At 43.1% G+C, this 24924-nt stretch overlaps 1 protein-coding gene across 2 annotated transcripts in view; it reads right to left on the minus strand.

The window, feature by feature from the left end:
• Positions 1–24924, minus strand: part of ADAMTSL1 (ADAMTS like 1) — a 505954-nt gene that overhangs the window by 243926 nt on the left and 237104 nt on the right. For both annotated transcript variants that reach the window (XM_081176059.1, XM_081176060.1), the window contains one exon: positions 7142–7269. In XM_081176059.1, the coding sequence (XP_081032185.1) occupies positions 7142–7269 (128 nt within the window). The remainder of the gene's footprint in view (positions 1–7141; positions 7270–24924) is intronic.

The following is a 24924-nucleotide window of genomic DNA, read 5'->3' on the forward strand; positions in this document are numbered from 1 at the left end:
TTCCGAAGGAAATCAGCCCTGAGTGCTCACTGGAAGGACAGATCCTGAAGCCGAGGCTCCAATACTTTGGCCACCTCATGAGAAGAGAAGACTCCCTGGAAAAGACCCTGGTGCTGGGAAAGATGGAGGGCACAAGGAGAAGGGGATGGCAGAGGACGAGATGGTTTGACAGTGTTCTCAAAGCTATGAACATGAGTTTGGCCAAGCTGCGGGAGGCAGTGGAAGACAGTGGAATACAGGAGTGCCTGGCATGCTCTCGTCCATGGGGTCACAAAGAGTTGGACATGACTAAACGACTAAACAACAACAAAACCCATAGGAGGGGAGAGTGCTCTTGGGCTCATGATTTCTCACAGGTATCTGGTTGGTCACTGTGACAACAGGATGCTGGACTAGATGAGCCATTGGCCTGATCCAGTAGACTCTACTTATATTCTTATATTCTTACCACCTGGTTGCCTCACCTAAACCCTCAGCTTAACCCTTTCCTTCTAACTTTCCTTTTTTCAGAACCTACCACAAGTCCTGCTGTCCCTATTGAACTCAACGTTAAGCACAGCTGGCTTGGAACTACTAATGTCTTCCATGCTATTTGATGAACGAAGTTTGCAGTGCACTGTATGGAGATCATATTAAGTAGGATCTTTGCATTTACACAGTGAAAATGCATGACAGCTAAACATACCTGACCCGAACAGCTAAAGGAATGGGACTAATCAGGAGATCTGGCAGGCGACTCTTGGAAAATAAATTAATTGCATTTATTCAGCTGCTTAGCTGAACAAAGATATTTAGAAGCAGGACATGTATTCTTTGCATGGCTTCAAAGCTGACACAATGGGACTGCATTCTCCTTTTACTTCGTGTTCTGGAAGCCATCACACAGAGAACGAAAAGGCGTAATACACCATGAACATTCCTCAGTGGAGGAGAAATATTTAGTTTTGGTTTGTGGGTTGGTCTGTTCTATAGTGCTCAACTAGCGCGCCAGTTCTTAATTTATCAAACTAACAATCAAAAATCTAGCGTCATTCTTCATTTTATCTGTTATAGAATTATGTACGGCATACACAACTCTGCAACATGACAGACATCACAAAACTGTGAACCACCAACACAAATCACAGATAGTTCATTTTCGTCTTCTTAGATTTAAAACTGTCAGGCTTTGGGGTTTGTTTCTAAATCCCCAAAGTTTGGGTGGGTTTCTTTCCTTTTCGCTTTGAAACTGCTTGTCCAGCATCACAGGGAAAAATAATAATCATAATCATTTAGCACTCTTTTATATTCATAATTGTATGCAGACCAGAAAAAGGAAAAATGAGTTGCACATTTAGTGCTAATTCAAGGTCAAATTTTACTATTTAGAATATATTGTTACTGGCGAACAGAATAAGCACATAATAACCCTTTCTCAATCTGCGAATAGGCAAAAGTTCACATTTGGTTTCATAAATCAAACCGAACTCTCTTGATATGGAAGCAAAAAACAACACACTTTTAAAGACAATTCCGACTATGGAGTATGTCCCTTTTGCATATGCGCCATAGACAGCTTTTACACACACCACCCAAAATACTTGTTTTCATAGAACACTGGTGTCCAAACTTTTTTCAAAGAGGGCCAGATTTGATGAAGTGAAGAGCCACGAGGGCCGACCAAAGGGCTGACCTTTGTTGACCTTTTTTTTAGGGTTGAGGTTTATTAGGATTTTACCCCAGGAAATGAGCTGCCAAAGGGATCAGATTAAACCGAGCGGTGGGCTGGATTAGGCCCCCAAAACGAACTTTAGACATGCCTGTCATAGAAGATACCTTACTAAGCATAACTAGGCAAATAGACAAATTATAGTTTGTTCACCTTCATCTTTGACTACCTTCTCTGAGAATGCCCAGATACTATCATGAACTGTAGCCTGTACCGATGAAGCAATGAGGCAAACCATGGTTTGGTGGTTCAGATTTAATGCCAACCATGGTTTGCCACTCAGTTTCAAACCATAGTTTCAGATCCTGGTTTGGCATGCACTTGCAATAAACATGGCTTGTCAGATGGGAGTCTGTTCAGGTTATCATTCGTGACAAATCTTTTTTTATTTTTCCAGGCCCTAGAAAAATTGTTGAAGAACAGTACAGAAATCTGACAAGTTACCTACCTATCAAACAAATAACTTAGCATTGTTTTGCATTAGGTAAAGGTAAAGGGACCCCTGACCATTAGGTCCAGTTGTGACTGACTCTGGGGTTGCGGTGCTCATCTCGCTTTATTGGCCAAGGGAGCCAGCGTACAGCTTCTGGGTCATGTGGCCAGCATGACTAAGCCGTTTCTGGCAAACCAGAGCAGCGCATGGAAACGCCGTTTACCTTCCTGCTGGAGCTGGAGCAGTACCTATTTATCTACTTGCACTTTGATGTGCTTTCAAACTGCTAGGTTGGCAGGAGCAGGGACCAAGCAACGGGAGCTCACCCCTTCGTGTGGATTCGAACTGCCGACCTTCTGATCAGCAAGTCCTAGGCTCTGTGGTTTAACCTAGAGTGCCACCCACGTCCCATAGTAATGTTTTGCATTACTGCTGAACAAATTCATACTGTCCCATGTTCAATATATGTTGAAAATTACAGTGAACGCAAGCATTGCCTTCAAGGAAGAAGCAGAGCAGAGAGTGGCAGTAGCTTTGGTGCATCTAAGGACTAAAAACCACACGAACTGGCCATATGAAGAGTAGAGGTAACCCTCATCCTAATCCTTGATTTAAGTGCCTTATTATTTCCACCATTCTCGCTAACAGCAGAAAGAAGCCATACACTCGCTGTGGGTATATCAACCCTTCCCTGCAAATCCTATTTCCTGCAGCCTCTTCCAGGGTCAGAATGGTAGCAGAACCACAACCCTGCAAAGCAACTCGCATCACATCCAGATCATTGGCCATGATGGCTGGAGCTAAAGGGAGCTGGAATTGCCCATTCTTGGGATAATGAAACTTAAGCTAACCTGTTGCTTACCGGGAGGGAGAGGGGTGAAGCAGCAGCTGTGCAAGTGGTGGACCTAATCCTGTATGCCCACACAGTCCAAGCCTTGTCACCGCCATGTCCTTCCACATCCCAGTGAGCGGCAGTGATGCTGCTACTAGGACACTATTGTTGTGGCTCCATCTCATTGGGGGAGCTGCTCCTGGTCTTAAAAATGAACCATAATCACTGTAGTCCAGTTGCTTCACTACCTTTACGTACCTGCTGTTATCCCCCTTGTATACAATGCCTAGAGAAAATTTTCTGTCATCTATTAACTGGTCCTCCGGCTGATCCCCCAGAAAGTGACAGTCAAACTCTTAGCTGATAAACATCTGCAAATTACACATCTGGTAGTCAAATTTGCTCTGGCAGCTAAGAAACTCCGTTCCAGCTATGTTAATGCTTTCTAATTTTAATTTTTTTATGCTGTCAATTTTTATGCTGTAAACTTTTATAGGTTATGTTGTGTGATTTCAGAGGAAAGCCTTGCCTTTGTCCTCTGCTCTTCATTGTAAAGGAGATTGTAGAGGGGATGCTGGTGGCACTGTGGTCTAAACCACTGAGCTTCTTGGGCTTGCCAATCAGAAGGTCGACGGTTCAAATCCCCGCAACAGGGTGAGTTCCTGTTGGTCTGTCCCAGCTTCTGCCAACCTAGCAATTCAAAAGCATACCAGTACAAGTAGATAAATAGGTACCACTGCGGTGGGAAGTTAAATGACATTTCTGTGTGCTCTGGTTTCTGTCACAGTGTCCTGTTGCATCAGAAGCAGTTTAGTCCTGCTGGCCACATGACCCAGAAAAGCTGTCTGTGGAAAAATCTGGCTCCCTCGGCCTGAAAAGCGAGATGAGCGCTGGAACCCCATAGTTGCCTTTGACTGGACTTAACCGCCCAGGGGTCCTTTACCTGTTCTTTTACCTTGTAAAGGCCTTTGGCTATACACAATAAATCAACTGACCTTCACAGTGATTGTTCAGCTGCTTAGTTGTCTTGAGAGGAGGTGTAGAGATTTACTGTGCTCTGGTAATGATGAATGAGTTCCCTGTGGAAAAGCTGGGCTAATTCTAGACCAAGGCAACGGCAAGCCATTGTCCATTTCTACAGGGAGCTAAAACAAACACATTGTTTCCCCACTGATTTCATGGTTCCATCATGAATCTTTCCTCTCCTCATAAACATCCCACTCCTGCCTCAACGTAACAGCAACAGGAGATCCAGCTTCCATCTTTGTGCTGCCTGGACTCAATTATAAAATGAACAGTGCTTCCTTACATCGTCATAGTATCAAACCTAAGAAAGCACTTTTGGACAGTATTTCCTTCCCAACAGGTTTCTATTAAATTCTCATCAGCATGGTACAGAAAACATGTGCCAGTTTTTTTTGCTCTGTTTAAATTACACCTGGGTGCTGTCAACGTGTAAGATAATAAAAGCATCATTGAAATTGATATACGATTATTCCCACCAAATTCATACTTGTTGACATGTTCAGAGTCATGCTCTGTGGTAGCTTCCCTCTTCTCAGTTCATAGAAACCCAAATTCTGTACCCATCAGGTCAATTTATGCACATTAATCTCAGGGCCATGGGTTCAAGCCTCATGTTGGGCAAAGTTTTCCTGTGTTGCAGGGGGTTGGACTAAATGATCTTCATGGTCCTTTCCAACTCTGCAATTCTATGATGCTATGATCTTCCTGTTTAGGAAGTACTTTTGGAAATCTAGTAGAGTAATAAACCTGGTTTTAATTTAACGCTGCTTGCTTGGGCTGTTGGTTTAAGATTTTCATGCATGCGGGTACTTTAGGTGTGGGCTTTGAAAGTTATTCTAAAATGGATTTTATTATATTAGTGATATTTGTCATAAGGGGTTTTGAGAGTCCGGTGGGGCTAGTTTAAGACTATAAATTTCAAAACAGTGTGGGTCTTCTTGGGCATAAAGACACACGTTTACAGTTTGGCCTGCTGCTGATAACACAGAGATCTTTCTGAGGGCGAAACTAGAGAGGATGGTGCTAATCCTAATACTTGCATTTCCATTTGTGAGTGAGTGTATGTGAATTGGTTTGGTTTTTATTTTTTATTTTCATAAAATATTTATTAAGGTTTTTTAAAATAATACAGTAAAAAAGAAAAAAGAAAAAAGAAAAGTACAAAATAAAGACAGTTTAAAAAAAAAGACACATATTTTCTATCACTTATTTCCCTTTATTTCCCGGACCTCCTCATACCTCCCTCCTTTGTATTCCACTTCAAATTATTGGTTCAGCAAATCCTTACCATTAAATTTTAACCCATTTATAACCCTTTTTTCATATTCTCTTAAAGCATTACAGCTGAAAACCCCTTAATTACTATCCAACATCATTCTATCCTTCATTAATTTTACAATATTTCTGTAGATAGTCTTTAAATTTCTTCCAATCTTCTTCCTTTGGTTTGGTTTTTAATTCAGAAAAGAGCCACTATACAGACAGAACTACCGTACACTCCCCGACTGTCATCCTGTCACTCTTACAAAACTACTTTTAGTAAAAATGGGGACCAGGGATGCCAACTATAGGGGGCAAAGGGGGCTTCAGAGAGCCAGTGTGGTGTAGTGGTTAAGAGCGGTAGACACGCAATCTGGTGAACTGGGTTCGCGTCTCCGCTCCTCCACATGCAGCTGCTGGGTGACCTTGGGCGAGTCACACTTCTCTGAAGTCTCTCAGCCCCACTCACCTCACAGAGTGTTTGTTGTGAGGGAGGAAAGGAAAGGAGATTGTTAGCTGCTTTGAGACTCCTTCGGGTAGTGATAAAGCGGGGTATCAAATCCAAACTCCTCCTCCTCTTCTTCTTCAACCCCCTCAATATTTGGGGGGCAGGGGGCTGAGCTCACCCTCAAAACTGAGGGGGCCATCCTCCCTTGCAGCCAGAGGGCAAGTGTTCAGGAACCGGGCAAGTTCAGGACATGAGCGCCCACCACATGCCCCAGCCCTCACCACCGCCAGGTGAGCGTTCGGGAGTGGGGTGGGGTAAGGATGAATCACATGACACTGGGCCCCCTCAATGTGTGTGTGGGGGGGGCAAGTCGGCGTATCTGATGGGGACCTTCCATTGGTGCCAGAGTCTTTTGCTCTCCCATCTCTAGGGTTAACAGAAATGGCAGAGGAGGGGGAGAATTTCCATTGGGACAGTGGCATGAAAGAAAGGGTCAATGCCCTGTATCAGAATTGATGGGGACGGGGCAGAGGAAAGAACTTCCTAGTGATTCATTTAGCATATTGCCTAGTTTGGTCCCAAATCTCCTTTATAACCTAAAGGAAATATTCTGTAAAAGCGAAAGCTCGGTAAGATAACTTAAATAGAAATACTTGTAACAGATTGGCCTAGGATTTAAATATGTATGTGAAATTGTATAATATCGTGGATATAAGTCAAAATGAAAAGAAAGAAAGATGTTAATTGAACAAGTAAATTTTATATGAAAATAGTGTTGGAAAACTACTACAATGAGCTATATGGAAACTCAGCCAGGGGGATTTGAGGAAGTCACCTAACAATGATAACAAAAGTGGGATTATAACAGTTAAGATTAATGTTTCTTTCTTTCTTTTTTATATTGTAATTTTGTTTGCTTGTTGTTATGTTTGTTATAATATTAGAAAATCAAATTAAACAACTGAAAAAAGCAAAAGCTCAGTATGTTATTATACATGTGTGCATGTGCATGTGTCTATATATAGACACAAATATGGATATCTTTTTGGGGGTTTTATAGATCCCATATGACTAAATGATTTAGGGTGCGAAAGCTGGAGGTTTATCTCAGGTTCAGTGCATGGGAGTGAAGAGGATTACCACTCTGAATGAGAGAGTCTATGAGTGGTTTTATTTTTCATTAGCTGGCAACGAACCGTTTGGCATTAGACTCAGGTAAGAACTATGTAGGGATTGTTCGCTGTGCTGCACGTGTGTTTTTTACTGCAGGCATATTTTAAGGACTGTGCGTTGGGCCATCAACCCGGCTGGAAGGTTGCCTGAAGAAGACGCGACCTTTCGTCTTCCAAGTTTGAAATGCAAGCACGATTCCGAGACACCCGCTGCTCTGTATGCTGTAGACTCAAGAGACTCAAGAGACATTTAACTCCTTACTTGCTGCTCAGGCAGCGCCTGAGGGAGTAGGAAGCGCCTCCCCCACAAGTACGGGAACATTCGCTCCACGAGCCCCAGGCATCCCACAGCGTATCTCGGTCTTCCTCCGATCGAGCAGTTCGAGAACTCTACAAGAGAAAGGAAGAACGAAGTCAAGAAAAGGAGACATTGGTTTAAGTCAATAGTTTAAGATGTAGCCATTTTACTTCCTCAGGACTGTTCGCACAAGGCATCCTCACATCCAGATTCTATACCAATGAATCGGGTTCCTTGAACGAAACGGCATTTTTGCAAAACAATAATTCGCACTAATGTGTAAATCCATCTGCTCCATCTGGTGCACTGGTTGAGACCCTTCCTGCGCGTGCACTGTCTCACTAGAGTGGTACATGCTCTGGTTATCTCCTGCTTGGACTACTGCAATGTGCTCTTCATGGGGCTACCTTTCAAGGTGACTTGGAATTGACAACTAAGAATGCAGCTGCCAGACTGGTGACTGGGAGCAGCCACCGGGACCATATAACACCAGTCCTGAAAGACTTACACAGGCTCCCAGGATGTTTCCAAGCACAATTTAAAGTGTTGGTGCTGGCCTTTAAAGTCCTGAATGGCTTTGGCCCAGTATACCTGAAGGAGCATCTCCACCCCCATTGTTAAGCCCAGATCCTGAGGTCCAACACCGAGAGCCTTCTGGCGGTTCCCCCACTGAAAGAAGTGAAGCTACAGGAAACTAGGCAGAGGGCCTTCTCGGGAGTGACGCCCACCCTGTGGAACACCCTCTCTTCAGATTTCAAGGAGATAAAGAACTACACAAATTTTAGGAGACATCTGAAGGCAGCCCTGTATTGGAAAGTTTTGAATGTTTGACATTAACCCAGCCAGATGGGTGGGATAATAATAATCACCACCACCACCACCATCATCACTGGAAACACTTCATTCCAATTGCTTTAATTGGGGGGAAAGTCTGGAGAAAGTTTTGGTTGCTAAAAGGTGAAAGAAATTGATTCTGCGCATGCTCCAAGGCCCTCTGTCTTTTATTGATCCATTTCAGAGATGATCAGCGGCATTCAAAATAAGTCTATTATTTTGGGTCTGAATTAGGCTATTCCTTGTGTTAATTGTTGCATTTAGATGAAGGCTATGGGATGGTCAGAGACAAATAAGGACAAACATGAAAACTGCTTCTCAAGAAATTGAGCAACATAAAACACACAACCACAAGCTTCTGAGGTCTAAACTATTGATTGTTTCTGTTGGGATGCTGCAGCAGTTTAAAGCATAAAATATCTTTCTTATCTTGCAAGGCTGCATGAAACCTTTGTCATGATATCAGAAGCCTAGCGAAAGTCTTCTGTGCTGAATGCAGTTATTCACAGGCAGTTTGGGTAGGGGGGTTGGGAAGGGGTTCGCTGAAGGCTGGAACTGTGAACAGTTCGGTATATTTCTTTTCAGGAAAGCCTTTGAACTTATCATAGACCTAAATCCAAACCCTCAACATCTACCAACAGCTGGGAACTGTGCCTGGGGCCCTCTCTCTTTAAAGTTCTTTATCAAGTAGGACCTACCAATGTGGCTGCTGAGAGCCTTTGACGTTACAGTTGACAGTTGTTTATACTGGGAATGAAACAACCAAGAATCTATTTATTAGTAATGCCGAGGGAATGTGGTATTATGCACTGTTGCGTTCTTCCGCAACCCCACTTCTCATTTAATGTAATAATGAGCAGTAGGAATGTTATACCAACTACATTACCCAGCGGTGCTGCTACTGAAGCGACTGGGTAACAGGGAGATCAAACTCACGTAGCATAATTTTTATTACTGTTGTGCCAAAATCCGTCATCCAATTTCTTAAAAGAGGCTTCCAGGATTTAATGTGTTTTATTTAACTGATTGCTCTAAGCCCTACAACGCTGAACTTCAGATATTTGACAAAGACCTGTTTATATTTCAGAAGGCATTTTAAAGTAATTTCTACCATGCCTATTTATTGAACTCATGTTTTCACTTGTGTTTTTTGTTTGTTTTAATTACCATATTATTTTGGTTAATTGTTTTATAGCTGGTTGTATAACCCCCTTTGTGCCCACCTGTGGTGAAAAGTGGTCTACAAATATTAGAAATAAATTAAATATATATTACGATGCTTTGTTTAACGGGTTTATTGATTTATTCTTAAAAAAAGTATTATTACCTTCCACCCAAACCCCCCCAATTTACTCAAGGCGATATACAATGCAGACAAATAAAAAAAACTTGTTTGTGCTGAAGGGAAAAGTGCCCCCCGGCTCATAAAAGCTTTTGTCCATTGAACCCTTGGGGCAGGAATAGCTGATAAAGTGCTCCCCAATATTGTTGGGCCTAAAACTTTCTTCATCACTCAGCATTGTCCATGCTGGTTGAGACTGAGGAAAGCTGAGTTCTAACAACATAGGGAGGGGACCAACATTGGCTATCCCCACTTGAGCAACAAGAGAAGAACAAAACAGATAAATGTTGCATCTGCATCTGGAAAGCTAGAGGCAAGATTGTTTAGATTATGGAATCTTGGAAGTCCTTTAAGACAGATATTCCAAGGCAAAAGACTGAAAATGCAACCAGGTGTATACTTTCTATAGGATCACACTAATACAGATTATTAGAAAACTGAGCCTAACTAAATATGGTCTGAAACTCAACATCAAAAAACCTAAGATCATGGCCACTGGTCCCATCACCTCCTGGCAAATAGAAGAGGAAGAAATGGAGGCAGTGAGAGATTTCACTTTCTTGGGCTCCATAATCACTGCAGATGGTGACAGCAGTCACGAAATTAAAAGATGCCTGCTTCTTGGGAGAAAAGCAATGACAAACTTAGACAGCATCTTAAAAAGCAGAGACATCACCTTGCCGGCAAAGGTCTGTATAGTTAAAGCTATGGTTTTCCCAGTAGTGATGTATGGAAGTGAGAGCTGGACCATAAAGAAGGCTGATCGCCGAAGAATTGATGCTTTTGAATTATGGTGCTGGAGGAGACTCTTGAGAGTCCCATGGACTGCAAGAAGATCAAACCTATCCATTCTGAGGGAAATCAGCCCTGACTGCTCACTGGAAGGACAGATCCTGAAGCTGAGGCTCCAAGACTTTGGCCACCTCATGAGAATAGAAGACTCCCTGGAAAAGACCCTGATGCTGGAAGGTTGGAGGGCACAAGGAGAAGGGGACGACAGAGGATAAGATGGTTGGACAGTGTACTCAAAGCTACCAACATGAGTTTGACCAAGCTGCAGGAGACAGTGGAAGACAGGAGTGCCTGTTGTGCTCTGGTCCATGGGATCACGAAGAGTCGGACATGACTAAACAACTAAACAACAACAACAATCAAGGTCTTCAAACTATTGAGTGAAGAAAGAATTTAGACCAGGCATAGGCAAACTTGGCCCTCCAGATGTTTTGGGACTACAACTCCCATCATACCTGACCACTGGTCCTGTTAGCTAGGGATGATGGGAGTTGTAGTCCCAAAACACATGGAGGGCTGAGTTTGACTATGCCTGATTTAGAGGTACACAGCTTAGAGCAGGGCTAGCCAATGTTGTTGAATGATATCTCCCATAATACCTGACTATCGACCATGTAAACTGGGGCCGATGAGAACTGTACTCCACAAAACATGTAGGGAACACCATGTTGGCTATCCCTAGATTAGAGCAAGTTGAGTTAACAAGACCGGGGCATAAAATCCTAGTTTAGAAAGTTGCAACAGGCATAATCAAGCCAAAGCTAAATTTTAAACCCTTAAAGCTCCAGCCCCATGTGCAATACTTAGAGTCCCCCTAATGCATTCAACAGAACTTTATTATGAGTAAACATATGTTTAATTGGACTGTCAGCATCTCCCACTCAAGCCAATGGAATTCAAAAGTGTTTCGCTTCGTGTTATGTGGAAATGGTATATTAAGGTGTTATTGAGAATGGAAGGAGTATAAAAAAACTAATCCCAGTGCTCGATTTTAGAGCACAGATTTTGTTTCTTCCTGTGTACCATTTCCTTTTTAAAAAGTCATTTTACAGTATAAAGTTAATCTTAGAAAATGAGGCACCCTAGAGACAGATTTGCGGCTGCTAAAAAACAGCAACACCCAAGTTGTCTTATTTCCTGCAGCCACGCCAAGGGCAGTTCTGTGAGTTTAAAGGAAGGGTTGAGTGGCAAGGGTCAGGTGCAGGTGACAAGGGGGATTCACAAAACCGGTGTCCACTGACCTGCTGCTCCTTTGACATTTCCAAAGTGACATACTGGCAGCATTCCTACAGCTGCTTCTCATCACCCTTAAAGGCACAGGAAGCTCCTTTTTTAAAAGAAAGAAAGAAACCAGAGCACAGAGATATACTAAGGGAAATGAGGATCCAGGGCTAGATTCATTTGCCTTTAAAGATAAACAACCAGCTGATCTTGCAGTTCTTGCTGCAATAAGCCACCTAACTTGTTCTGCCCATGTAGCTCTGCTAGCTGCTGGCTATGGAACAAGGAGGGCACCAAGAATAGCAACGTCAGGTTGAAAGTGAAGAAGTACTGCATCCTGCTATTTCATGCATCCAACTGATGGGAATGAACAACAGGAAACTGGGCGTTGTTACTGTACTATTAAGCTGCCTGCCAAATGGTGGGATGACTGCAGCAGGGCTCAGCTTGCTGAAGTCAGAAGGATAGTACTGGTTTACAGGCTGTTGATATCATAAGGTAAAGGTAAAGGGACCTCTGGCCGTTAGGTCCAGTCGTGACCGACTCTGGGGTTACGGTGCTCATCTCGCTTTATTGGCCAAGGGAGCCAAGGGAGCTTCCGGGTCATGTGGCCAGTATGACTAAGCTGCTTCTGGCGAACCAGAGCAGTGCATGGAAATGCCATTTACCTTGCCGCTGGAGGGGTACCTATTTATCTACTTGTGCTTTCGAACTGCTAGGTTGGCAGGAGCAGGGACCGAGCAACAGGAGCTCACCCCACCGCAGCGATTCGAATCGCTGACCTTCTGATCGGCAAGTCCTAGGCTCAGTGGTTTAACCCACAGCCCTTAATTCTACACCAAAGGCTAAACTACACACAACACTTGCTGAGTGGCAACTTGACTTTTATTAATTAAACACCAGGAATGGGGGACAGCAAGTGAAAGACATTTCCATTTATGTATGGTTTCATTCTCGTGCCAATTTTATCACCCCATGCTCTAACTCCCCCAGAAAACTTCTCCAGAGATTTGAGGGATCCTTTGGGGTGGTGTGTGATGTGGAGCAAGGGGCTTTAGCCTGGGGTGAGGATTCCACTCACATAACACTATATTTGTATTGAAGACTTTGTACTTAAAGCAACCAATCCATTTTTCACATAAGAAGATGCACAAGTTAATAAAGAAGCGTAGTGGCAATTGGCTCGTGATAATCCTACAGCATCTCCAAATGACATCATTCTGGAGGAGACTGGATGTGGAGCCTGCTTTCCAGAGTCCACATGTGCTAGTGACCCCCATTTCACACTTACCTTCCAACTTTACTGCAGGTGGAAAGAACTCAGGGACCAATATGGGCTGTGTAGTTCACTTGGCAAAAGTCCCTTTGTGATTGTGTGCCAACCTCTCCCCCGCCCACCGCAACAACTTCTTTCTTATGGAAATATATGGTAATCTAATTTCCTGTATTTCCAGTTCCAAATGCACCAAACTGTGAGAAGAGCAAATTGCCCTCTAGGCACACCACAGAGAGCCACGTGGTGCACTGTCAGGAAATACGGCGGCCAGATGAACGGAATCGTGCAAGGCTATTGGTGCAAAACAGAGAAGCCTCGGAGAACTGCGCACTACGAAGAGAGAAGATAAAGCTTTCCCAAGAAAGCTATTCAGTGAACTTAACGGCTCTATTCCATCCCATTCATGAAACTTTTCCTTCTTCGACTGACAATACTCTGACAAATACCGTATTTTTTGCTCTATAAGATGCACTTTTTCCCTCCTAAAAAGTAAGGGGAAATGTGTGTGTGTGTGTGTTATGCAGTGAATGCAGGTTGCACAGCTATCCCAGAAGCCAGAATAGCAAGAGGGATCGTTGCTTTCGCTGCGCAGCGATCCCTCTTGCTCTTCTGGCTTCTGGGATTCAGATTCCCCCCCCCTTGTTTTCCTCCACCAAAAACTAGGTGCGTCTTATAGTGCGAAAATACGGTAGCTCTGGTTTGTGAACAGAACTATAGCATACTGGGAAGCTACTGTAGGCTGTTGTACTTCTATGGAGACTCAAACCACATCTGAAACAGATGCCGGGACTTCTTTCCTCCCCTCCTCTCCCGTGCCAAAGTAGCTTTCTAAAGATCCATTTCTAATTTAAACAGTTAACGGAATCTCATTCTAACTACTGTAACATGCAATATTTCATTGTTTGGCTTTCATCCAGGGGCTAGTGGGGCGGGGGGGTGGGGTGGACCAGGGACCTAAACCGAATTAATATATTCTTATAGCACAAGAATATCAGATCAGTCCAGCACACAAATAATTATTACGCTCATTAGGCATACTAAATTCAATTCTCTCTTATCTTTATTAAAATGCCACGCGGCTTAATTCTGAACCAACCCCTGTAATTGCTGGGATAAAGATAATAATTAAAAGGAAGCAAGATAAGTGATCAAATGTTGACCACAGCCAATCCCAACAGCTGCAAAGGATCACCCACACTGTGGGTGTGCAGATGTTCTCTATCCAACAGATGCAATCCCATTATCATTTACATGTTGGGCAAGGATAGTCGAATCCCAGGTGTCTGATGTTTTTATGGCAGCTTGCTTCCCAGATTGTTTTCTTAAATAAAAAACAAAACTCAAATTGGACGGGGGGTACAAGAGAGAGAGAGAGAGAGAGAGAGAGAGAGAGAGAGAGAGAAGTCTTGTCTTACCACAAAGATTTCTGCAAATCATGAAAGAAACCTAGAGCAGTCATGGTAATAAGCTGAGACTGAAGAGCAATTAAGCCGGGGTCACAAGGTGAAGTCACAATCACTGAACGCTCTTACCTCATCACAAATTCCAAGCAGTAGAGCAACTTGAATTTGGACGAGAAGTCCAAATTTCCTCAAATAAATTTGCACGCCCACCAAGAAAAGAGCCATGTGCCTGCTATTTGCATTCCAAAATTCATTATAAGACCTACGCTTCCCCCCAAAACATGTGACCTCCAGCTGGAGCAGGGTCCAGGTTTCCTTTTAACAAGTGGAATAAACATAATTCATTTCAACTTGGGCCATGTTTAATGTTAGGAGAAAGTAAAGTGATTTCCCCTCCTCTTCTGAACTGACTGGTGATGCCTTAAAGGCCATTTAAAGGTTTAGAGGAAGAATGTGTTTATTTACCCTGAGTCTGAAGACTGCCTCGATATATAAACAGCCAACCTGTCTAATCCAGTTTTGCCACTTTCCTGAGCTGTTTTTGTTTACTGCTGCATTAGCACTTGAGGATTTACAGTAGTATAAACATTTAAGAAAAGAATTTTTTAAGAAAGGCTCCAAGAAACATCAAGCAAATCCCCCTTGGACAATTATTGTGGAAAGGAGATCTTAGGAAAGTGAATTCGCATTTGAAATGTTTGTTGTCTAGTACCACAAATCAACAAATCAAGTGATTAGACAAGAATGAGCAACATGAGTTGCCAAAAAGAAAGGTCAACAGAAAAGTAGAGGCAAGTTCTATCTTCTCTGCTCCAGTATTGAAATTTGCAGTTTTTCATTAATGAGAAATTGTTCTTTTAAATGTGCATCTTACTCCCCTCTCATAGGCTTAGCTAACTAACAAAATAAAATGCAAGCGCTAAGATACATTTTAAAATCTGGATTTTCTGCCAGCCTGGGCTTAAATAACTGTTTCCTCTTAGGATGCTTCCAAAAATGGCCCATGCTTTAGAGTTTGGTGAGTTTCCAAGACAAATGGGGATTTTTGCTTGTGGGGTGAAAGAAAGTCCTCTTTTTATGCTCTTGTTCCAATTACGATAATGAAATGGTTAGGAGGGTGTTCTTTATAGACGGAAAGGGAAATTAGGGTGGAGCTTTGACTGGCAGAATTGGCAATACTAAAGACACCACAATACCTGTTCTTCATTGGTAAGAACTCGATTGTTTGGTGTGGCAGGACTCATTGCACAAATATGCACAAATATGGGCAACACACACACACACACACACACACACACACACACAAACGCTTGCTTGCTTGCTTGCACAAATATTGCACAAATATGGGCAACACACACACACACACACACACATACACATACACATACACGCTTGCTTGCTTGCTTGCTTGCTTGCTTGACATTGGTATATCAAGCAAGCAAGCAAGCGTTTATGTGTATGTGTGTGTGTGTGTGTGTGTGTTGCCCATATTTGTGCAAATTTACACTGAATGAGATAAGCTATTGGAACTAATGCAAAAGAAAATTTCTGGAAGTTTGTGGCTGCAATAAAATGTTTAGGGCGACTGCATTTCCCCATCTCCTGGTTTTAATTAAATATACATCAAAGATTCAAAGAATCAAACACATCATTAATCAAACGTGTGCAACAGCATGGTATTCATAAAGCAGGAGAATACTTTAATAAAGAGCTAATTCAGAATCTAAACCAACCTGTGCATTCACATCAACCATGACCTAAAGAAAAGGTGCTAAATGAATAAATAGATAAATAATAGAAAACCAGCTGTTCTACATGTACGTTGAGGCAGAAGGAATTATTCTACTTCTAGTGTTTGGTTTGGTTTGGTTTTGTCTTTTCGCATGAGCATCCCAGTATTCAAATGGACAGACATGAATTGGGAATCACAAATATTGTATTTCACTTAGTTTGGTTGCATACGTTGCTTCACTCAAGTGACCTCAATCTCCACCCCAAGCAATACAGATGTAAGCCGCAATGGCTTTTCCAAACTGCTTGGAATCAGTCTTGTCCTCAGTTCCCTAATACACACTTAACCTTCACTTGACCCTGTTAATACCGCTAGGTATAGCTGCATTTAACAACAGAAGAACAGATAGCATGTATCTGTAAAAAGCAAAAGCAAAAAAACCCCTGTAAACAAAAAACCCCTCCCAAATCTGCCAGTATAATGAAAAATATGTACATATTACATAACGTGGAACAGGTCAAATAATGGAGATTCTATTACCCATCTCTAGAGCCTTGCTAAAAACATTTGCCTGGCAAATGAATCAGGCTCAGTGTGGGATTTTTATTTTTTGTATGCATGTGGTGTTTTTTTTTTTTGGTTTTTTGCTGTCCTAGAAAGCAAAAGGAAATCAGCCCTGAATGCTCACTGGAAGGACAGATCCTGAAGCTGAGGCTCCAATACTTTGGCCACCTCATGAGAAGAGAAGACTCCCTGGAAAAGACCCTGATGTTGGGAAAGATGGAGGGCACAAGGAGAAGGGGACGACAGAGGACGAGATGGTTGGACAGTGTTCTCGAAGCTACCAGCATGAGTTTGAACAAACTGCGGGAGGCAGTGGAAGACAGGAGTGCCTGGCGTGCTTTGGTCCATGGGGTCACGAAGAGTTGGACACGACTAAACAACTAAACAACAACAAAAAAAGCAAATGATTCAGATAGCAGTGTCCTGAGTGCTGCATGTCTGAAACATCACAAGCCAGGATGCTCTTAATCTGAAGTTGCACAAAGACGGAGCTGAACAGAAGCCTTTTCGGACATTCATTCCATGTAGAATGGATGCAAACGGAAACCTGCTCCCTCATCCCATCTACAGGTGTTCATTTGAATGCTTGAAAAGAATGCCTTCCATCAGCTTCAGCTGGTGGCCCAGCTGCGCCCCTATCTGGACAAGGATAGCCTAACTACAGTTGTCTTTGCTTTGGTAACTTCTAGGTTAGATTACTGCGACAAGTTATATTGTATGTAGGGTTACCTCTGAAGGCAGTTCGGAAACTTCCACTGGTGCAGAATTCGGTAGTAAGGTCGCTCACGCAATTCAAAGTGCCGATATTAAACTATAAAACAGCTCAGGGCCGCAATAACTCAAGGCTTGCCTCTCCCCATATGAACCTACCTGGACCCTGAAATCATCATCTGAAGCCCTTCTATGTATGCCTTCTCCACGAGAGGTCCGGAGGGTGGCAACAGGAGAACGGGGCCTTCTCTGCAGTGGCTCCCCCATTTGTAGAATGCTCTTCTGATGGAGGTTTGGCTGGTGCCTTCATTATACACCTTCAGGCACCAAAAAAAATATGTTCCTCTTCAACCAGGCCTTTGGCTGGTTGACATCCAATACCTGTTAAAATACGTTTGTGTGTGGGTGCTGTTATTGGTTTGATTTTGCTCTTGTTTTTAGGATCTTGTATTTTTGTGTTGTGGACCGCCCTGGGATCGACAGATGAAGGATGGAATACACATTTAAGAAATAAATAAAATAAACAGAGTGCCCACATGATAATCCACACAGTGATGTTATTCAGACATAGTGCTAAATCATATTCTACTGGGCTAGTATTGGCTTGCTTGACTTTTAGTAATGCCTTGCAATATTCCAGCCAAAAGCAGTACAGTCGTACCTTGGAAGTTGAACGGAATCCATTCCGGAAGTCCATTCAACTTCCAAAACATTTGTAAACCAAAGCGCAGCTTCTGACTGGCTACAGGAAGCTCCTGCAGCCAATCAGAAGCTGCGCAGGACGTTCAGCTTCCGAAAATCATTCAAAAACCGCAACACTCACTTCTGGGTTTCAATCGTTCAGGACTCGATTCGTTCCAGAGCCAAGGCGTTCGAGATCCAAGGTACGATTGTATTTGCATGTTTCACCTAAACAGCAATAGCAAATGTCATGCTGGCCAACACCATTGCAATATCCAAATCTACATTTTCCTTCTCTTCTTTCTATTGGTTGAAAAGGCCATGGATAGGAAAGACATAGATGTGTACATTGATATGGATTCTGTATCACCTGCTGCCCATCTGGTTATTGCTCAGGGATCTGATGACATGGGAACACCATTTGAGGTTGTTGTCTTAAACTTAAAACTTATTCTCCGCTACCGCAGAGAAGGCTCTGTGCACTCTGCAAGGGCATGAACAGAGATGTAAACATGGAAGGAGCTTGCCAATAAAATGCTCCTGCTGTCCTTCACACCTGCACTGTCTCCCTCTAAAATACTTGGGAGAGCGTGAAATGACTGACCATCGTATAACCACTGCTTGAAAATACCCTGCATTCCGCTACATGTCTCCCTTCCATACCATGCAAGGTAATCATGGGTTCGAATTCTGTAATAGATGGTTTGGAAATCGCCGCTTATCGACAGAGCATAATGCTAGAATGTTAGTATTTCACTCCTCTGATGCCGCAGATGAGATTGGTGTAAATCACATGCCTGTCTGGGAAGAGTGTGGGAATGGAAGACAGTCTTATCTCTTCCGCTGTATGTACTATTTGTACTGTACTTTTGCTTTCACTTGTCTCTCTTCCTCTCTCGGAGCTGGAGAGAGAAGACGCCATGAATCCTTTGCCTGTACATAGTGTGTAAATAAATATGTAGATTAGCTCTACAATGTCTCACGCTTCTTGCTGTGTTATGCTAGAAGATTAGTGTGCATATATCATTTGATAACAACCTCAGATATGCAGATGACACAACCTTGATGGCAGAAAGTGAGGGGGAATTAAAGAACCTTTTAATGAGGGTGAAAGAGGAAAGCGCAAATATGGTTTGAAGCTCAACATCAAAAAAACAAAGATCATGGCCACTGGTCCCATCACCTCCTGGCAAATAGAAGGGGGAGAAATCGAGGCAGTGAGAGATTTTACTTTCTTGGGCACCATGATCACTGCAGATGGTGACAGCAGCCACAAAATTAAAAGACGCCTGCTTCTTGGGAGAAAAGCAATGACAAACCTAGACAGCATCTTAAAAAGTAGAGACATCACCTTGCCAACAAAGGTCCATATAGTAAAAGCTATGGTTTTCCCAGTAGTGATGTATGGAAGTGAAAGCTGGACCATAAAGAAGGCTGATCGCTGAAGAATTGATGCTTTTGAATTATGGTGCTGGAAGAGACTCTTGAGAGTCCCATGGACTGCAAGAAGATCAAACCGATCCATTCTGAAGGAAATCAGCCCTGAGTGCTCACTGGAAGGACAGATCCTGAAGCTGAGGCTCCAATACTTTGGCCACCTCATGAGAAGAGAAGACTCCCTGGAAAAGACCCTGATGTTGGGAAAGATGGAGAACACAAGGAGAAGGGGACGACAGAGGACGAGATGGTTGGATAGTGTCTTCGAAGCTTCGAAGCTACCACTACGAAGCTACCACTACGAAGCTCTCCTCTGAAATGACCTTGCAAACTGATGGATTGCACTGGTCAGAGAGAAATGGCATGAAGCAGACATCTCCCAAGCCATGCCCACCAACCCCTTCTCCCTTCACACAGAAACTAGGATGATGCTCGTACACATGCCACACACACAAAAAAATATTGAGGACCCTTCTTTGCAGTAGAAGAAAAAGCATTTTTAGTGTGTTATTCCAGAATACTATTTGAATACAGTGGTACCTCTGGTTGCGAACGCAATCCATTACGGAGGCCCGTTTGCAACCTGAAAAGAATGCAACCCACGTCTGCGCATGTGCAGGTCACAACTCACCACTTCTGCGCATGCGCATGACATCATTTTGCACGTCTGCGTATGCACAAGCGCCGAAACCCGGAAGTAACCCTTTCCAGTACTTCCAGGGCGCAACCTAAAAACACGCAACCTGAAGGAAATGTAACATGAGGTATGACTGCAATGGCAACGGCATGCTGAAAAATCTGGTGAAAGCAGCAACAATATCACTATACAGTGGTACCTCGGGTTACATACGCTTCAGGTTACAGATGCTTCAGGTTACAGAATCCGCTAACCCAGAAATAGTACCTCGGATTAAGAACTTTGCTTCAGGATGAGAACAGAAATCATGCTCTGGTAGCACGGCAGCAAGTGGGAGCTAACCCCATTAGCTAAAGTGGTGCTTCAGGTTAAGAACAGTTTCAGGTTAAGAACGGACTTCCGGAACGAATTAAGTTCTTAACCTGAGGTACCACTGTAAATGGTAATTGCGGGAAGTCCTAGAGAAAGATAATCCCTAGGCCTTTACTCTTCTGTCTTCCCTATCGTAGAGTGCTGAGGGTCTTAAACCAGGTGACTAATGCCAAGTGACTTAATCATTGGGCCACTGATTCAGCTAGCAAACTGGTATGAACTCCACTGTGTTGCATCACCTCAACTGCAAGTGATGGCAGGGGTCAGGAGAAACATGGACCCAAAATGGACCTCACCACTATCCGCATTGAGCTCTAGCCCTTTTCTCCTTAGTCTGAGCAACTTGTCACTCACATTCAAATTGAACTGCTCTGACCACCTCCCTGCTTGCCTCTCCTCCGAACCGCCTACCTCCCTTTAGGCCACCAGCCCTGAGAGCCATCCAGCTTCCCCCAAAGCATCAAATAGAGCAGCTTCAGCAACTACAAGGTCCGGCCTGAAGGACAGGATTAGCAGGATCCGGCCCAGCTAGTGCTATTTCACCCATCACAGTGTTGTAGCAGCTGAACTCCTTCTTGACAAGCAGCTATTAAGAAACGCGAGAACTTATAAAGGTCAGGAGTTGCCAGCTTTAACCATGTCCCACCTGCCAGCTCCCCACACAAATCCTGCTCTGTATTTCCTGACAAGCTACTTGAAGAACATCCTTCCACAATCTTGTAACCCTCTCAAAGTTCAGGGTTAATCTGACAGCAGAACTCCAGCAGCAAAGAACAAAGTGATTGACATTATGAATGGGCATTTGGTTGACTCGTCAGTTCGCATTTCCAGTATTCATATCCCCCAAGGAAATACTGTACGGATGAGTAAATTGGCTGTGGCAAAAAATATATGTCATAGGTCTCCACAGAGAATATATTCTGAGAGAACATCAACATACCAGCACACACATAATGGTAAGTTGCTGTTCTGCAAAACACATTAGTGGTCTCATTCCAGTTCTCGTTGGCATATGCCAATTTTTGCATATGAAATAAGAAAAAAGGAGAAGAATTACCTCACTTGGCAATCATTTGTTGGCTGCCCCAGAAGCAGAAATGCCAGTCTCAGACATGGCACTATCCGGAATTGACTCCTGCAAATTGATGGTAGCGGGCAATCAACTGGCAGAAAGCTAAGTCTGCTTTTTCACATACAGTCAGAGCACTTCAATTTATTTGTCGCCAACATCACAAATAATGACTGTATACACTCATGGATATATATAAATGTAATACACATGCACAGACATATATATACTGTATATATGTTAATGCAAGTTCACTAGAAAATGTAATGCAAGTCCACTTTTCTACGCAGGGTGGGATGTGGCAAAAGTTGACAGCACGAACAGGCAATTTCACAAATGGCCTAGTCAAAGCGCACATTCACCAATATTACAAATTTATTGTTTTTTAATGATTGATTTGTCCATGTTTTTATCTGTAAACCACCGCCTGTTCCATCAGGGGAATCAATAAAATATTTATTGAACATGGTTCACCCTCTCCACTGGGTTGCATGCTTCTTGCAATTAGGAACACAATTGCCCCCACATTACAGGGGTTCCCGGGACAGAGACACGGTTATACATAGCAATGATTGTATCTTTTTTCTCCTGCCAGTAAAATCCAAGAGTCATTTTCCAGGCAGCTGATTAGCAAAATGCCTTATGGTGCATGTTATATACCCACAATAATGTCATTGGTTCCAAAACAACTCTAAATATCACAAAGCACTTTCTATATATATATGAAAAATATTTGGATGTGGTTTCTTGTTTTTCTATGGGGGGGCTGGAGACAATAATTAGGGCAACTAGCTAAAAGAACACATACGCTACAGTAGCTTGCTCATGTACTGAGTCTCTGAATTCCTGATGACCAACACTTTTTTCCATCTGGGGGATGGACCTACAGAGCTATAGTTCAACTTTTCTAATTCCTGGCAGGAGTTGGCAGATAAAGGTGATTCACCATATGTTGCAATCCCTCTGTTTCTTCAGAACTATGATAAAGAGGCTGAACAGCAGCTATAACCCTTTCCTCAAACGTAGTCAAACACTAGAAAAGGAGGAAGGGAAGCATCTGGGACTATCCAGATGTTGTTGGACATCTTCTCTGGCCATTGCCCATACTGCCTATGTCTGAAGGAGGTTGGAGTCCAGCAACATCTGGAGGGTGACAGCCTCTCCGCCCCCCCACTGCCCCCGCTTCACTGGCCAAGCATCTGGAACTAGGTCAAATTGGTGCCCTACTTCTGAGGGGCATGCCCGGTCTGTTTGGGTTCTGCTGGGCCCACACACTTTTCCAGAGCAGTTGTTGCAAGAAAAAAGGCCTTGCGCTCAGTCTATCACATCTGTTAAAATAAGACAACACAAACTTATTCATAATGATTCGCTCAAATCTACAGAAGGCAAAATATCTTTTCGTTCAGTGTCATTATGTGCCTAGCATAAATCAAAGTGCCCCATTTAAGGTGATCAGGTAGAGCTAAATTGGCAAAGCAATTTGTCTGATTGGGGGTTTTCTTTGTCAGGTTCTCCTTTGCACAAATGTGTAGAAAGAAAAGAAGAGGGGGGGGGGTCACAGCAGCCCTACTTGGAGCAAGATTCCATAAAGTTTTATAATCTGGTGCCCATCACATCAGTACCTAACTCAACGAACCTGTTAAGTTGTGGGTGAACATATCAGACGACACAGCGATTCTTCAAACAGCTCTTGTTTATTCACAGGCCAGAACAGAACTGAACTGAAGGGTTCAGCCAGCTTGCTTATACAGAGCTCCACTACAACGCAACTGTAACACTTTCTGTAACTATCCAATCACTGAACGTCACTTTCAATCCCTTATTTGCATATGCGGACCTGAGTGAAAACTATCTACAGTATCCCCCTGCTGGCCCAGGGTGAGAACTTCAGTACATAACAGAATCTAATTCTGTTGAGTTCACAGCAACCTCCTGCCTCTCTATCGCTAAAGAAACTCAGCCGAGGTTGAGGTCACACCTTCCCTTTAAAGGGACAACCACTAAGAAGGAAGCTTGGCACACCATACAACCAACAGTATATCACTTCAACAGTTTGCATGTTGTGCTCACCATAACATTTTTACAGAAACGCTTGAAATTTTGAAAAAGGAGTCAACAGACTCCTCCAAAGGAAGGTGTGGGGCTGATTAAAAACAATGGAAGAGATAATTAACAATTGGTAGGGTTTTCAAAATAAAACAGGCAGAACATTTTACAACTAATCCAGAATGCAGCAGCCAGACTGGTGACTGGGAGCAGCTGCCGAGACCACATAACACCGGTCTTGAAAGACCTACATTGGCTCCCAGTACGTTTCCGAGTACAATTCAAAGTGTTGGTGCTGACCTCGAAAGCCCTAAATGGCCTCAGCCCAGTATACCTGAAGGAGCATCTCCACCCCCATCGTTCAGCCTGGACACCGGGGTCCATCTCCGAGGGCCTTCTGGCGGTTCCCTCACCGTGAGAAGTGAGGTTACAGGGAACCAGGCAGAGAGCCTTCTCCCTGTGGAACGCTCTTCCATCAGCTGTCAAGGAAATAAACAACTATCTGACTTTTAGAAGACATCTGAAGGCAGCCCTATTTAGGGAAGCTTTTAATATTTGCTGAAGCATTTTATTTTAATATTCTGTGGGAAGCCACCCAGAGTGGCTGGGGAAACACAGCCAGATGGGTGGGGTATAAATATTATTATTATTATTATTATTATTATTATTATTATTATTATTACTACTACTACTACTACTACTACTACTACTACTACTACTACAAGAGCATTTGTGATGTGGCTAAGCTGAATCCAAGGGAGCAACCTTTTTAACTGTTTTCCTAACACTTTGCCTCCAAAAGATGTCTTTTCACTGCAAAAATCAGAGAACGATACAACCACCTTTCCCTTCTGCTCACCAAGCAGAAAGCAATGCATTTCCTTTTACGCACTTCACAACTACTCTGTTAGACCAATTTTTTTCTGAGATGTCCATCCCTGCCCAAAGTCCTGATTGCCCTCCATGGCATCTCCTCTTCCCTTGAGCTCCAGTTTCCCCCCTTTCCTTCCAGCTCCCTCCCAAAGTTTAACAGCTCTCTGTGAGCACCTGTCAGGAGAGAAAATTCACACAGGCAAGTGTGACCTGTGGTCTGAAGATCAGGTTCTGTAGAGAAACCACAATTGTAGAGAACGCTGGGTAGGCCCACCCTTTCCCATGCTTTGTTTAAACTAAGTGGATTGATTGGCTGACATTTGCCCGCGTAGGAAAAAGTGAAAGAAGGAAAAATAAGTAAATTCTCCAGGCTGTATTTCAGCACCAGAACAATAAAAGCCGTTATTACTTCTTTCATACCTTTTCATTTATGGTTCTATTGATGCAACACAGGAATTAAACACAACTCTATCAGACTTCAAACAGGGGGGTTAAGATTATATCCAACAAAGCAGGGAGGAGAAATCCAATACCCCCAATAGTACTTTTGTGTAGAAATAAAATGAGTTATATTTATTTTATGGGACAGTTTGGATTTATTGCATGTTGCACATAATCTCCGGTCTTATTTCTTCAGTTCTCCTGGATTTTATCTCAGGATGCCTTATGTTATCGCCCACCTCCTTCCTTCCACTGCGAAACTATTACTATTAATAATAATAAAAACCCCAAACCGCACTCAGTGCACCACCCTAAT

The sequence above is a fragment of the Podarcis bocagei genome (genome assembly GCF_964188305.1).
Source record: "Podarcis bocagei genome assembly, chromosome: 17".
Lineage (NCBI taxonomy): Eukaryota > Metazoa > Chordata > Lepidosauria > Squamata > Lacertidae > Podarcis > Podarcis bocagei.